The sequence below is a fragment of the Xiphophorus maculatus genome, chromosome 5 (genome assembly GCF_002775205.1).
Source record: "Xiphophorus maculatus strain JP 163 A chromosome 5, X_maculatus-5.0-male, whole genome shotgun sequence".
Lineage (NCBI taxonomy): Eukaryota > Metazoa > Chordata > Actinopteri > Cyprinodontiformes > Poeciliidae > Xiphophorus > Xiphophorus maculatus.
Window position 1 is genome coordinate 3,457,924 of NC_036447.1, and position 13,177 is coordinate 3,471,100.

Sequence of the window (13,177 nt, forward strand, 5' to 3'; positions counted from 1 at the left end):
GAAATTGGGTCCCTGTCTCTTTAAAAACTCCTGTTCTCTGCCTTCAGAAAGTCATCACAACATGGCTCCTCTATTAACTCTTTAGCAACATATTTACCAGCATTACTCTGAGAGGTATCTTGTAAATTGGCTCACCAAATGCTCAGGTGTTTGCTAATTGCTGCTGGCTAGTCTGAAGGAGCTGAATGGGGGAGGGCTGCTCTGTGAGGTTAATGCCTGGAAGTTTGGAAACTGCACCCTCTAGGTGGAAGAGCTAAGTCCACCAAGCTGAATGGTTGCCATGGAGATTATAGGATTTCTCAGACATGCATGAAAGAATCAAGGCAGCACTCCAGGTTTGTTTTTGATGAGAAAATAACATTATAACATGATGTATAGCTCAAAAAAGTCGATTTTACATAATACTGCCCCTTTAAGAACCAAACTGCAGTAATAATAATATATTATTATCCCTAAGATTACGAAATCCTTTTTTAACTTCTATTAAAATATGAAATAAAAAAACAACAACATGCTTTTATGGATCTTATAAAACGATTACAGAACCTTTCTTATCATTTTTGAAAGTTCTTGTAGTTTCGCAGCACAAAATAAATTGAATGAAGGAGGAAAAAGTGCAAAATTGATTTGTTGAATTTTAAAGGGTGCCGACCCCTGACCTGAAACATTTCTATAGAGTTTGACCTTTGTATTTTGAGCTTTTATTATTGCTACTTAGCATTAGTCACACTTTATCCTCCCTTAGTAGAAGAAAGGCTTAAGCTAAATTAGTATCTACTTGCAGTAACTTTATTCCACTTTCAGAAGTAGCCAACCCTTAATTTAAGATAATTGAGTTAGTGAGGAAAAAAAAGATTCCCATTCATTATTGGTCGTTTGTAAGAAAATTCCCAATGTCACAAATTACTTTTACCCTGAACAATTCCTCTGAAATACACGCAACTGAATAATGTTTTTGTCTATGTTTTTTTTCATGGGGAATAAATAGGTTACACAGAGACCCATGTCTCTTAACCAATCTTAAATATTACAAAGTGATGAGAACATGCCGTTTAAGTGACGTATCCATCTGGAATTGGCTTGTCTAAGCTTGTTTACGCTCACAGCCTAAGCAGTAATGGAAAAGATTAATTTAACTGGAACTGCACAAACCACAATGTTTCCTGAAATTCTGCTACTTCAGTGAAAGATTTTCTATCTTTACCAAGAATAAGAATAAATGTGGAGGGTGGTAGCAACAGGTTAAACGGTTTATACCAATCAAACTGATACGTAAAGTTCTTCCTCTTACAGATGACACACCATCACTCTGGGCATTTGTCCCATGTTTGCAGTTTGATCAAATCTAATAACATAAATTATTTTCACCCAAACTTAGCTCATGAACATGTTTCTGTAAAAAACACATAAGCATTGATTCATTCACTAGGATAGCTGGTACATTGTTCTCTTAAAGGATAAGGAAAAGGATTTTAGTGAGAAACTTGGCATATTTGGCTGGTTTATGAAACAAAAAGTTTTAGTTTAGCTGATACTCAGACATTTACGATCTCTTTTCATCCTGAAACTGTCTGCTACATGTACATGTGCTGGTGTACCAATAAAAAACGATCTCCAGTTTCTTACGCAGTAAGTTAGAAAAGTTTTCCAAGCAGAACATTTCGATTCCCGAATCTTCAGCTGTTAAAAAGCCAAAAGTAAATCTCCTCTAGAAACAACAAGGGCTTTTTCAATGGGGGCAAAGGTTTCTGAAACAGGGAAACGTGCAATAACATGAACCAATTGACCCAAACAGCTGTTTCAACAGAACCTGCAAGACTGCCAAAACAAAGAGAAAAGTCTGAGTTGCTAGAACTTCTGATCAAACTCCATGAAGAATACCTGCTTGCTTGGAGAGCCAAAACATTAAATTAAACAAAATATGTCTAACTAAAATCTAACTTGAATGTAGTTTTTCATATTGTAAAGTAAATAATTATAAAATTGGAGCTGGCATTATTCTATTGTCACACAGTTTTGATCTGCTGAAACAAGTAAACCTAAAAAATATACTCTTTCAGAAATGTTTTTGGTTTCTTTCAGTTTCTGAGAGGAATTTGTGTCTCTAGTGGGTAAAAGCAGCAGAGTGTGTCTTTGTGTTGCTTGATCCTCAAAGGTAAAATGTAAAAGGTTTTCACTACTGTGAAAGATTTAGGGCCAGTCCTTTTTAACAACCAGACATTTCAGATTTAAAGAGTAAAAGCAAGTGAGGTGGATTAGCAGTACTTAACAACGGATGATGTCATCCAGGACTTTTCTGTGGAGCTGCCCAGATACTGAGTTATTAGCGTATTATGTCAGTCATAAGACACAGCAACAGTCTTCAGTCAGAGGCTGTTTCGGATTTGTTGGAAACACATCACCGACTACAATGACTCTTTGAGTAATTTGCTGATTATTGTTGGTCACTTTTTTTGTTGTTGAAATGCTGGAAACAGGGACATTTTGAGCTCTACCTGCCCCATAAACCTGTGCTTTCATTCAAAAACATAAACAATGCAAAAACGTAGCAACAATTAAACAGTGATGTTGAACTCTTAGATGTCACGACTCTGGGATTATTAACTTCTGGTATCGGAATATTCAGCAGCAGTTTCAGAAGGGCAACCAGGACATCACTTCAAAAATCTAAAGGCTGACACAGAGATCTAGTTGTGCTTGGTTATTTCCATAAGAGGCATTTACAGAAAGTTAAAAAATGAAAAACATTTACTTTTATAAAATTAGAAGAATGTGTGCTTGAATTTTCTGACTTCTTGTTTGGAACCTTTTAAAAAAATTGTCAAGTTTTCAGGTGACGTATTAAATTTGGTGAGGGAATTAATAGCAGCTGTTTTGGACTGAAAACTGCTGGTATATGAGCTACAGAACTGTGCAAAAGCCTTCAGTCACTGCTGATTTCGTTCTTTCCGGTTCTTGCAACCTTTAAATGTGGTTCAGATCAGTTTTTCTCCAGAGTTTCTAAAGGTCTTACTAAATATTTCATGTGCTCAGAAATGAGGGGAAAAAGGCAAATAAATGAATGATTTACAGGACTAAAAACGCATCTACAGCACATGAACAGTATGTGAACGGCGTGTAATTAAGGAATAGAAAAAATTTAAGCAAAGAGACGAAAGAGATGTCAGAAACTCTGGAGAAGTGCTGATCCAGATCACATAGAGATGGAAGGAAATCATGAGGGATGACTCAACACTTTTGCACAGTGCTAAGTGTGCACTGTATGTTTTTGGCAGTGATCCTTGATGTCATGCTGACTGAAGCTGCACACATGCATTATGGAGGCCATGTTGTGTCCAGTCTCCATCATCATCATCGTCAGTTTGTCTTTGAAGCTCGTGAAACCGCTCTGAGGTTTTACAATGCGAGAGATATTCCTCAAGGTCTGGTTCTCCATGGAGCACAACAAGCAACATGACAAATCTGTTTATAGTCAGTGAAACAGAACCAAGTGTTTTTGGATCTTCTTTACGACCAGACGTGAATAATCTCTCAATCCCTCATGTGTGGCTTTTGTGCATCTTTTCTGAAAAATGTCTCCTCAACATGTATTGTCCCGGGACTTTGCGTCATCGCGCTCCTGCTCCAAAGGAAAGTCTGCTTCTGACACGCTGGCATCAACACTCAGGATAGCAGACGTGTCTGAATCGCTGCTCATCGGAGGCTGGTTCTCACCTGAAGGGTCAAACAAAGGTGAGTCAACGTCGCAAAACACAGAGTCTTACAAAGTATGTGTGGTCTAATTTCTAATGCACACTTGAAATAAGACTAAATAAACTTTAACATAACTTAGAAAAGTCTGTGTTTGTATTCTGTTGATTTACTGCCCCCTTGTGGTGGGATTTGAGTTAGATTTTATGGCGTCCTATATTATGGCCAAAAAGTCAAGCATGGTCATCCACAGCATGTTATCATCATTGTTAAGTCTTGGAGTATCTTTATCCGTAAATTAACAATTTTTATGGTATCAGAAAGTTGTTTTGATTAGTAGTAATTAAGTTTAATAAGTCTAATCTGCCTAATACTTCTGTGTTAGCTGTAGCTTAGCTAAATGTATTGTTAGCTAATATAAATATGCATTTAAGGTGTGCAAAATGTTGATGCAGTCTGTCTAGCATAGCGTGCTGCCTATGAAAGGACAGAATAGTGATGCTATGTGAATGATAGAAAATACCAAGTCAACTCAAACATTCACATCAAAAACTGATTAAAATTATTTAGTATAAAATTTATGCCTCCGATGATAACATTCAAACTGCATAATCAAGAAGCAAGTCCTCTGCACAGCTTGCAATTAACCTTTTAAGCCACTTGGTGGCAGAAAATTTTTATTTTTACCTCCCTTATGTTTTCAGTTATAAAGCCAATCACAATGAGTTCAGGTCCATATTTCAGGCTAAAACCTTTCCACGCTGACATGTTGGTAATGCGATGAAGCATGTGTAACCTGTGGACGTACAGCTTGCAATAATGTGGCTCTGTCCTGCCTGCGACATCGTTTCTTGGTAATGATGGAGTTGATGCAGATCTATCACCCTTCCCACAGGATCCAGCACCACTGAACTTTCATTGACTGTGATTTCACTCGCAGCACTGATGGGATTGGTCAGAGGACCCCCAACACTTGTCTCGTAATCTGGGGGAGTCTCATTGGTGCAGTCAGCACTGAACTGGAACAGATTAAACATGTGTTTAGCATCTTACCAGCTTTTAAATAGGAAATAACATTAGTTTAATGATGCAGTAAATAAATAAACCAAAAATGTAGCTTACAGGAATTCCCAGAGCTTTCAGGATGTTTATTTTGCACATCGGACACGTTCTGTGGTCTTGCAGCCACGGATCTACACAGTGTTTATGGAAGACGTGTCTGACCAGACGAGATGATACATACAAATCGTAAACATGGTGAACAGTGGGATGTCTAAACACTGGTGGCTCTGGTGTGTGTGATCAAATCGATGTTAAGACATTAGGCGAACAGAAACCTCACCTGCAGGGTAATATCCTCACAACGTCATTAGGTTTGTAGCATTCAATGCAAACTGCACAGTTGTCAAAGTCTGGCTCAGTTTCCTTCAACACAAATAAGACAACAAGAGGCTAAATTCCAGTGTTTTCGAGAAAAACACTGAAATTTTTCTTGAAAAAAAAATCAAGAAAATTCTTGAATTGTCAAGAATTTTAAAATTCTTGACAATTCAGTAAGCAGTAAGCAGTAAGTACACTCCTGCTAAAATGCCATGATCTGGTAATATTTTAAGTGAAAAAAAGGACCAGGATAAACAATTTCAAAACTTGTTCCTACTTAAGTTGAGGTTTACCCTGTAAATCTCACATAGAACAGTTTGAAGGAAAAATTTCAATTTCACATTTTGAATCGCTGGTAATTTGTCTGCCTTACAAAATTTCACAGTCAATAAACATTACAATCAAAACAAAACCAGGACAGACTGCTATATGTTTTAAATCATTAGCTTTTTGTTGTTTTTTATTTTAATTACAAAGTGTGCAGAATCTGCTTTACCTTGTCTCCTTTCTTTAAAGTGCGCACTTGAAGCTTACTTATGGCCTTTTTAGCAGCATCTCCCAAACGCCTCTGCAGGCAGAAAAACACACAAAAACACTGAAATGGTCAGAGGCATCTTTCTGTTTCAAATATGCTTGAAAAGCCATCATAAACAAATTAAGCTGCGAACAAAACTAGCATCTCACTGATTTGCTTAATTTAGAAAATTTGCAACAGACATTAACAGATTTTAATGGTTTTTATCTCCATCTTGGGTTTTGCCTGTTATGCAGCAAATAGTAGAAAGGCTAAATGTATTACAGTTATGCTTTATCTATATAAGCTTTTAAGCTCTGCTATTAAACATTGCATTCTTTTAGAAATTTTAGAGTGAATGTAACTGTCATGATTGTTGAAGGCATTTTCCAAATATAAGCTTCAAAAATCAATTGGGAATCAAAAAAAAGAAAAAAAGTCCTGAAAGGTTTGAACTGCATTTGAGCTACTTAAAAGATTTTCTCCAAATCAATTACTGACAGAAACCCACAGACAGTTTGGTTTGGGTGCAACTGAAAGACACAAAATGCTTATTGAAAACTGTGAGATTCAGACCATTTGCCCATAAATTTAACTTGCATAAATGAATCTCTTACAAAAATTGAGATAATATCAATATACTCTGAACGGTCGCGGTCGGTCATACCTGGTTGCGGTCTCGTGCGTTAGCGTAGCGGAACCTCTGGATGTAGTAGAACACGAGCCAGGCGAGTGAGATGATCATGAGGACGATGAAGGAGATGGAGACAAACACCACAGACGTTCTGCTCACATATTTCTGCAGGTTGCGGGTTCCCACACTGATGTGCATCACCACCACAAAGCGCTGCTCCAGTAAATTCACAATCTCCCGACCTTTAGGTTCAGGGATCATGATAGCCACGATGTCGCCTGTATCTGTGCAACACATGAAGCACAACAAAGACCAAAGTTGAACAAGACTTCACAACATTAGCAAAAATGTTCATTTCTCCTGGAAGGAGTTCCAAGTGAATGTAAATGAATGTTATGTTTTAAGACCCAGCCAAAGCACTGTGAGAAATCTTGGGCTGATTGCTGGGAGCTTAGATGAAGAAGCTCAACCAAATCCTCTCTTAAAGGCTTCCTGCCAGCAACCATCTGTTGATTAATGCACAACTAGGATTTTCTATCACAGTTGTGCTTCTGTCCATCTCTACACCAAAAAAAGTTTAGAGTTATGAATACAGTTAGAATGTACTGGTATAAAATGAACTAAATGTTTTCAGTGGAACTGATTCTATTCAGACCCATTGATGGTAGAAGTCAAACACAGTGTATTATTTAAACATTCTTAAAATTGTGAAATTTACATACATTTCCTTAATACTTTGTTGACTCTAAAACACTGACGTCATTGACTGTGTTGCAGCTACTTTGGTGGAATGCTTATTGTCCATTTGAGAGCAAATCATTAACTTCCTGAAGGAGATCGTGAGTTTCTTAAATATTTCAACGTTATGTTCTTTCAACATGATGCCATGTTTTTGTGAACTTCAAAGAGCGGATGGTGTTCTCAGGCTTGCAAACCTTCATTTTTTCCCTCCAAATGTTGTGATGATCATTTTAGTCTCAGTAGACCGTAAGACATTGCTCCAAAATGAATTTTTTTAATTTACTGATTTAATTTAATGAAACACCTTGAACTACAACTTCAAAGACTTCCTCAAACTGAGAGATTAGATTTAAAAATCTGTGGAGCAATGCTGGACATGTCATAGGAAGATGACAAGAGAGAAACATCCTGAGTGACTACCGAAGCTCTCCTCCTTCTTCTGCAACTCAGATAATGATTCCAAGAACTGTTTAGCAATCGGAGCACAGTTACATCACACTCCCTCTGTTGCCTGTTTGTGACAGAGAATCAGACAGTCAGGGAGGCTCCCTGCGGTTTTTCATCCATTTGTCACTCCCCATAAATGGCGCCTCATTACCAAACAAAACTTGGGTTCAAACAGATAATGATCCTGCAGAGGGAAAACACACTTCCTGAAGCGTTCGAGGCTTTGAATCCCACACATTAGCAACATTTGCAGGACTTTGGTGACTTTTGTCTGTCACACTGATTATTCCCTTTATGTAACGAGTCTCTTGTAAAAATGTTCACAGTTGCTGCTCATGTGGTATTCTGGTAAAAATCCCACTAATGTCATTTTTTTTATTAAACACTAAAGCAGACTTAGTTGAAAAGTTTTACTGTTCCTTTTCTGAGGTATAACAAGTATATGAGATACAACTTTAGCACCAAGAGTTGACCCTGGCACGAACTGGAAAGTGGTAGCTGTCAACATGGACAAGACAGGTGACTTTGTTTAGCCATATGCATATTACATATAGAATTGTGTGGTACTGTGCCTAACTGAATCAGATCTTATGTTTCAGACTGTGACTACTTTGTGTCACTTGGTAATTATAAATAGGTGAACATAAATCTAGTTTGAGGTTCCTCAAGGGTTTATCCCTGGGCCACTTTTATTTAAAAATGTATATAGTCCCCTTAGCTCTGATTATACAAGACTAAATCATCATTCACCATATCCATGCTTATGACAGCTTTACTCTCATGTGAATCAGTGCATCAGCTTATGGGTCAGAATTTTCTCCAGCTTAATGCAGATAAGACAGAAGTCATACCAGAAATTTAGCGAGGCTAAATATCAGCACTCACTTAGACTCAATGGGGCAAAAGACCAGAGAGCAGACAAGAAACCTGCGTGTTGTTTCGGACTTCCAATCATGTAAAGTCTGTTACTAAATTAGCCTAAATATTCTATTATCTTAAAAAATATTGCCAAAATAACAGCTTACATGTGAAAACAGCATGAAGAAAAATTGGTGCAGGCTTTTATTTAATGCAGATTAGACTGTAGTTGTGTTTTTACTTGGTTTCTATAAAATAAAAACAAAAAAATCAATTAGGCAGACACAACTTAGCCAGAATGCTGCTGACAGAGTCATCAGGCTCCCCTGAAAAATGGGTTTCATAAAACCTCTTTCTATTTATGATGTAGGTTTTAAAGATGTGTTATTGGTCTATGAAGCACTAAGGTCTTGGGTCAAAATACATTTCAGAGTTGCTTGTCAACCATGTTGCCGCCTTCCATCATCAGAGATCCTGTGTTCCCAGGAGCAAAACTAAACAAGGCTACATTTAGTTTTTTATGCTCCACACATCTGGAGCAAAATCCTTGAAACCCTGAACTGTTCAGAAACTTTTGGTTGCTTTAAATCAGGACTGAAAAACATTTTTGCTTTTGGTCAAAGAATCTGACTAACAAACTGTTGCCGGATCACTGATGAGAGATCAAAGAATAAATTCAAAGACAAAATTGCATTTTAAATCTCAGTTTTAACATTTGTTTCTTCTCATGCAACAGAGGGAGTGTGATGTGACTGTGCTCCGATTAAACTTCAATGACGCTTAAAGCTTTTTGTTGCTTTTGCTTGTCTCTCCCTTGATATTCTGTGAAGAACTTTGAATTGCCCCAAGTATAAATTTCTGTGACCCACAAGGACTTTCAATGATAAGTATTAGGGCCATCTTAAGAAAAAAAAACAAAAAACAATAAAATTACAACAACATAGACATAATATTATAAGAATGAAGTCAGTTTTACGAGAATAAAGTTGTAAAATTACTTTATTCTCGTATTTTGACTTTATTTTTGACATTTATTTTAAAAATGTTCTTAGCATGGTCCTAATTCTTTGGTAAAACGTTTGGAAACCACTGCTGTGATCTGGTGAACACCTACATCTAGTCAGAGGTCACATTAGTAGCAGATTCAACATCCTTTGTTTTTGTCTAAACAAACAAAATATCTAATTGTGACTGTCTGGGCACTAAGACTCCCTGACAGTGTTTGAGTAGTTATTGTTTTGCAAATTAATGTTTCACCTTTATAACTTTAAACATCTCCACATGCACATTTATGGTTTTATTGGCCATGGCCATATGGAGCTGGTGGGAATGAATGCATCTCTGCAGCTCAACAGAGTAATTTAAAGGACAAACTCTGTAAAATACAATAATCTATGCACCAACTTTGAGCTTTATGTCAACAGAAATAATTGTAGAGTTGCTTAGTGATGTCCGATTTATCTTTTCGTCCTCCTCAAAGAAACTGACAGTGAATCATAAGAAACCATTTGAAAGAGACACAAAACTAATGAGAAAAAGGTTTCAGATTCTTTCAGCAGAAATATGAACTCAAAGGGAAAATGTGTAAATGCGGTTAATAATAGCAGTCACCAATTCATATATAGTATTTTACGAATACTTAGCCACATTTAAAATAATGTTTCGTACTGTATGGTATAAATTGCCAAATGATTGTTTGATTGAATGTTTTGTGCGGTGTCCTACACAGACCCAAATGAACTTTGTTTAATTACAAAAATATTAAGGTTCCATATGAACAATTGCTATGAAAAGCAGCTGGTTGTTGAACATGTTCTTAACAAAAAATAAGAAAGATTGCTATGCAGGGAACACCTACCTATTTGTGTTTCAGTATTTGCAAATTTGCTCGCAGAGCATATCTAAAATTTTCAAAGAAAATGAAGACTAAGAAGCTGAAATCCTTTGGCACAATGCTGCTTGACATTATGACATTTGCAAAGCAGCCAGTCTGGGAGCGGTTTTTATTTTCTTTGGTGCCGTTTGGCTGCAGGAACGGAAGCAAGAAAGACTGTAGTAGCGCCAAGATTGTTTTCACTGTGCGTATTAATGCATATTAAATTGTTATTGAACTATTGAAGCTTTTTCCTCCCAACATCTGCTAGAACTCTACGGATCCTTTGCTCCAACACTCTTAAAGCACCAAGTTTCTGTTGAATCTTAACGATGGGCACACCTTTATGAAAAGTAGCAACAGGCTGATAACACACTTCTATTCAACAGGAAGAGAAAGCTCTGACAAAGCTCTGACAGCAACTCCGGGTTTTGGAGTTGCACTTGTTGACGCCGAGGATGGTACTACCAGTTAGTAGATTTAAAGGGGCAGTATTATGTAAAATCAACCTTTTAGTTATAATGTTAATCAAAAACATATCTGGAGTCTTGCTTTGATTCTGTCATGCATGCCTGAGAAGTTTTTTCATCTCCCATGGCAACTGTTTGGGATAAAAAATGTTTGGTGTTACACTCTCCAGATCAAGCTTCCACCTCACACAACACCCCTGCCCAGCACTCCCCACTCAGCCCCTTCAGACTAGCGGCAGCAGCAATTAGCAGACACCTGGTGGAACTGAGCACCTGCTGAGCTCATTATATGAGCTACTTCTCAGTGCAACACCCATAAGAACGTAGTAAACAGCTTAATGTAGAAAGGTTGTGATGACATGCTGAAGGTGAAGCGTCAGAAAAAGCAGAAGTTTCTTAAAGAGACAGAGGTGCAATTTCAAGTTAAATTGCCAAGTCAAAGTTACATTTGATGTAACATAGTTATATAATACTGCCCATTTAAGAGGTGATTATTTTTTCACTATGAACCAGGCTGGATTTTAAACCTCTTTTTTTTTTTTTTTTAAATAACATGATTACTTTAACTCTGTAATTGAGTTTACTCTTGTTCTCTATTTCTTGGAATGGAAATGAGGTTCACCATCTGAAACTTGACTCCTGCAGCTCCAGTCAGCATCTGAACTAAGAGGAAACTTGTCCTTGGGGATCCGGGTCATTGATTCGGTTCTTCAGCCAGATCATTCATTCATAATATATCAGATGCCACTGATTCAGGAGACCTCAGAGGCCCCAGCTCCAGGATCTATTAATCACCCTCTAACTTTCACGCAGTGATTAGTGAGAGGCCCTCTGAGGCCTCGCTTAACCAGCCGGACACCTGTAGGAAGATCCGTCTTCTCTGACATCACCGCATCAACCGCAAACTGTGAAAATCTCGGCGTTTCTGGTCCGATTCGGACGGGTTTCCTCTTACCTGAGTGGGGCATCGTGATGGTGTCGTTGGCACTGTTGTATATAACAACCGCAGACGCGTTGCTGTTTGCGGCGTTGCGGATTTTCTCTCTAAATGTGCAGTTTCCCTCAGCCACCAGCGCCACCCAGGCCGTGTTCTGGGGAACCGGGGGAAAGCGGACGTTCGGGTCGCAGCCCTGTCTGTCCTGCGGGAGGCCGGGAATCAGAACCCGACCTCTGGCTTCTCTCTTGGGCGAGTGCTCCCCGTACCGGCCGCACTCGGTCTTCTCCGTCCGGACCTCCGAGGAAACGGGGTCCAGGTAGGTGATGTTGACGAAGGCCGTGTACCACTCCTCCTTCTCTGCAGCCGTGAAGTCCAGGCAGAGCAGCTGGACGAAGCAGAAGGACAGCAGCCAGGTCCACACAGCCAGACTGCGGCAGGCTCGGAGGAGGGACGGAGCCATGGTTCGGCTGATGGATGGACGGATAGATGGCGAGTTCAGCGCTAAACTCGCATCGCATCTGCTTCAGAGGATCGTGACTTTAAACAGACACGAAAACCTCCATGATGTCCGAGCTGCAGCTCCAACAGGCGGACAGAGTGGCAGTTTGTGCGTGGAAGCGGCCACGGAGCATCTCAGAGAGGGGTGTGCATTGTGTTGTTGTTCAGCGTCAGTTGGTGGGCGTGGCTCTCAGAGGAGGGACTCTGTTGACTGAGCCGATCCAGTGTGCAGGATCTTTTAAATGAACCGGACAGTAATATATATATATATTTTTCCGATAATGTCTAATGTATGGAATGGTTTAATAGCGAAAGCTAGAAAATTAATACATGAGCATTATCTTCTTGAAATGAGAATGTCTCTCACTAAAACTGATTATGACAAGATTTGCATTTTCATTTAAACAAAACAAATTCCCATTTAAATGCAGGTTTGAATGTTGTCTTGAAGAAAATCAGATAGAAGATGGAGCCCTTTTATGCCCGTTAAGAAGTCATAATCTGTCAGATGAACGCATTAAAGCAATAATTCTGATTTATTAATTATATTGATTTTAACGCATTAAAAATGTAACCCAACTAATTGCATCTTCTTTTTCTCTATGAAAAGTCCCAAGCTTGAACTTTTGTATTGTGTTGGTGGTACGCCCAATACAGACTATAAAGCTGCTTCTAAATTCCTGTATAAAAAAAACAACAATAAACAATAAATGATTTAATGAGACACTGCTGGAGAAAATTGTTATTGTATTCAAGTTGTGCTAAAACTAATAAGCCTATCACCGAAGCTACTATAACCTCAAATAGCATCTCAATGCTGAACATGTTGCAGTAGCTCAGACGTCCCCCAAGCTAATGTCAACACAATTCTCATCTCTAAGGAAGGATTTTTTCCCCCTGAAACACTTAAAATCTGTTTTTGAATAACCAAAATAATTTATTAAAAAACAAGAAGTATTTTTGATATTGAGCTTGTGCTTTATTTATGCAATAAGATAGCAGCAAGAATGTCTTTTGAATTGAAAATATGCTTATTTTATTTATTTATCTATTTATTTTTATCCCATGTGCACCTTTTGGTTCCGCCCCTGTATATGTGTGAATACTACATACATATCAAAACTTGACCTGATAA

General features: G+C 38.2%; 1 protein-coding gene across 1 annotated transcript; it reads right to left on the reverse strand.

Annotated features, from left to right (window-relative positions):
* Positions 1-374: 374 nt before the first annotated feature.
* LOC102219117 (RING finger protein 150) lies at positions 375-12,218 on the reverse strand. Its single transcript, XM_005797589.2, has 7 exons — positions 11,563-12,218; positions 6,252-6,502; positions 5,567-5,638; positions 5,033-5,115; positions 4,813-4,909; positions 4,499-4,709; positions 375-3,714 (listed from the first exon to the last, which is right to left on the reverse strand). The coding sequence occupies exons 1-7, from the start codon at positions 12,002-12,004 to the stop codon at positions 3,581-3,583; spliced, it is 1,290 nt and encodes a 429-aa protein (XP_005797646.1). The 5' UTR covers positions 12,005-12,218; the 3' UTR covers positions 375-3,580.
* Positions 12,219-13,177: the final 959 nt, after the last annotated feature.

Excerpts from the sequence above, each read along its gene's own strand:
- LOC102219117 (XM_005797589.2), bottom strand. The coding sequence starts at position 12,004 with ATGGCTCCGTCCCTCCTCCGAGCCTGCCGCAGTCTGGCTGTGTGGACC. Across the intron at positions 4,710-4,812 it reads TGAAAGCTCTGGGAATTCCT|TTCAGTGCTGACTGCACCAA; the intron begins GTAAGCTACATT and ends AATCTGTTCCAG. Across the intron at positions 3,715-4,498 it reads GAGCCACATTATTGCAAGCT|GTGAGAACCAGCCTCCGATG; the intron begins GTACGTCCACAG and ends TTGACCCTTCAG.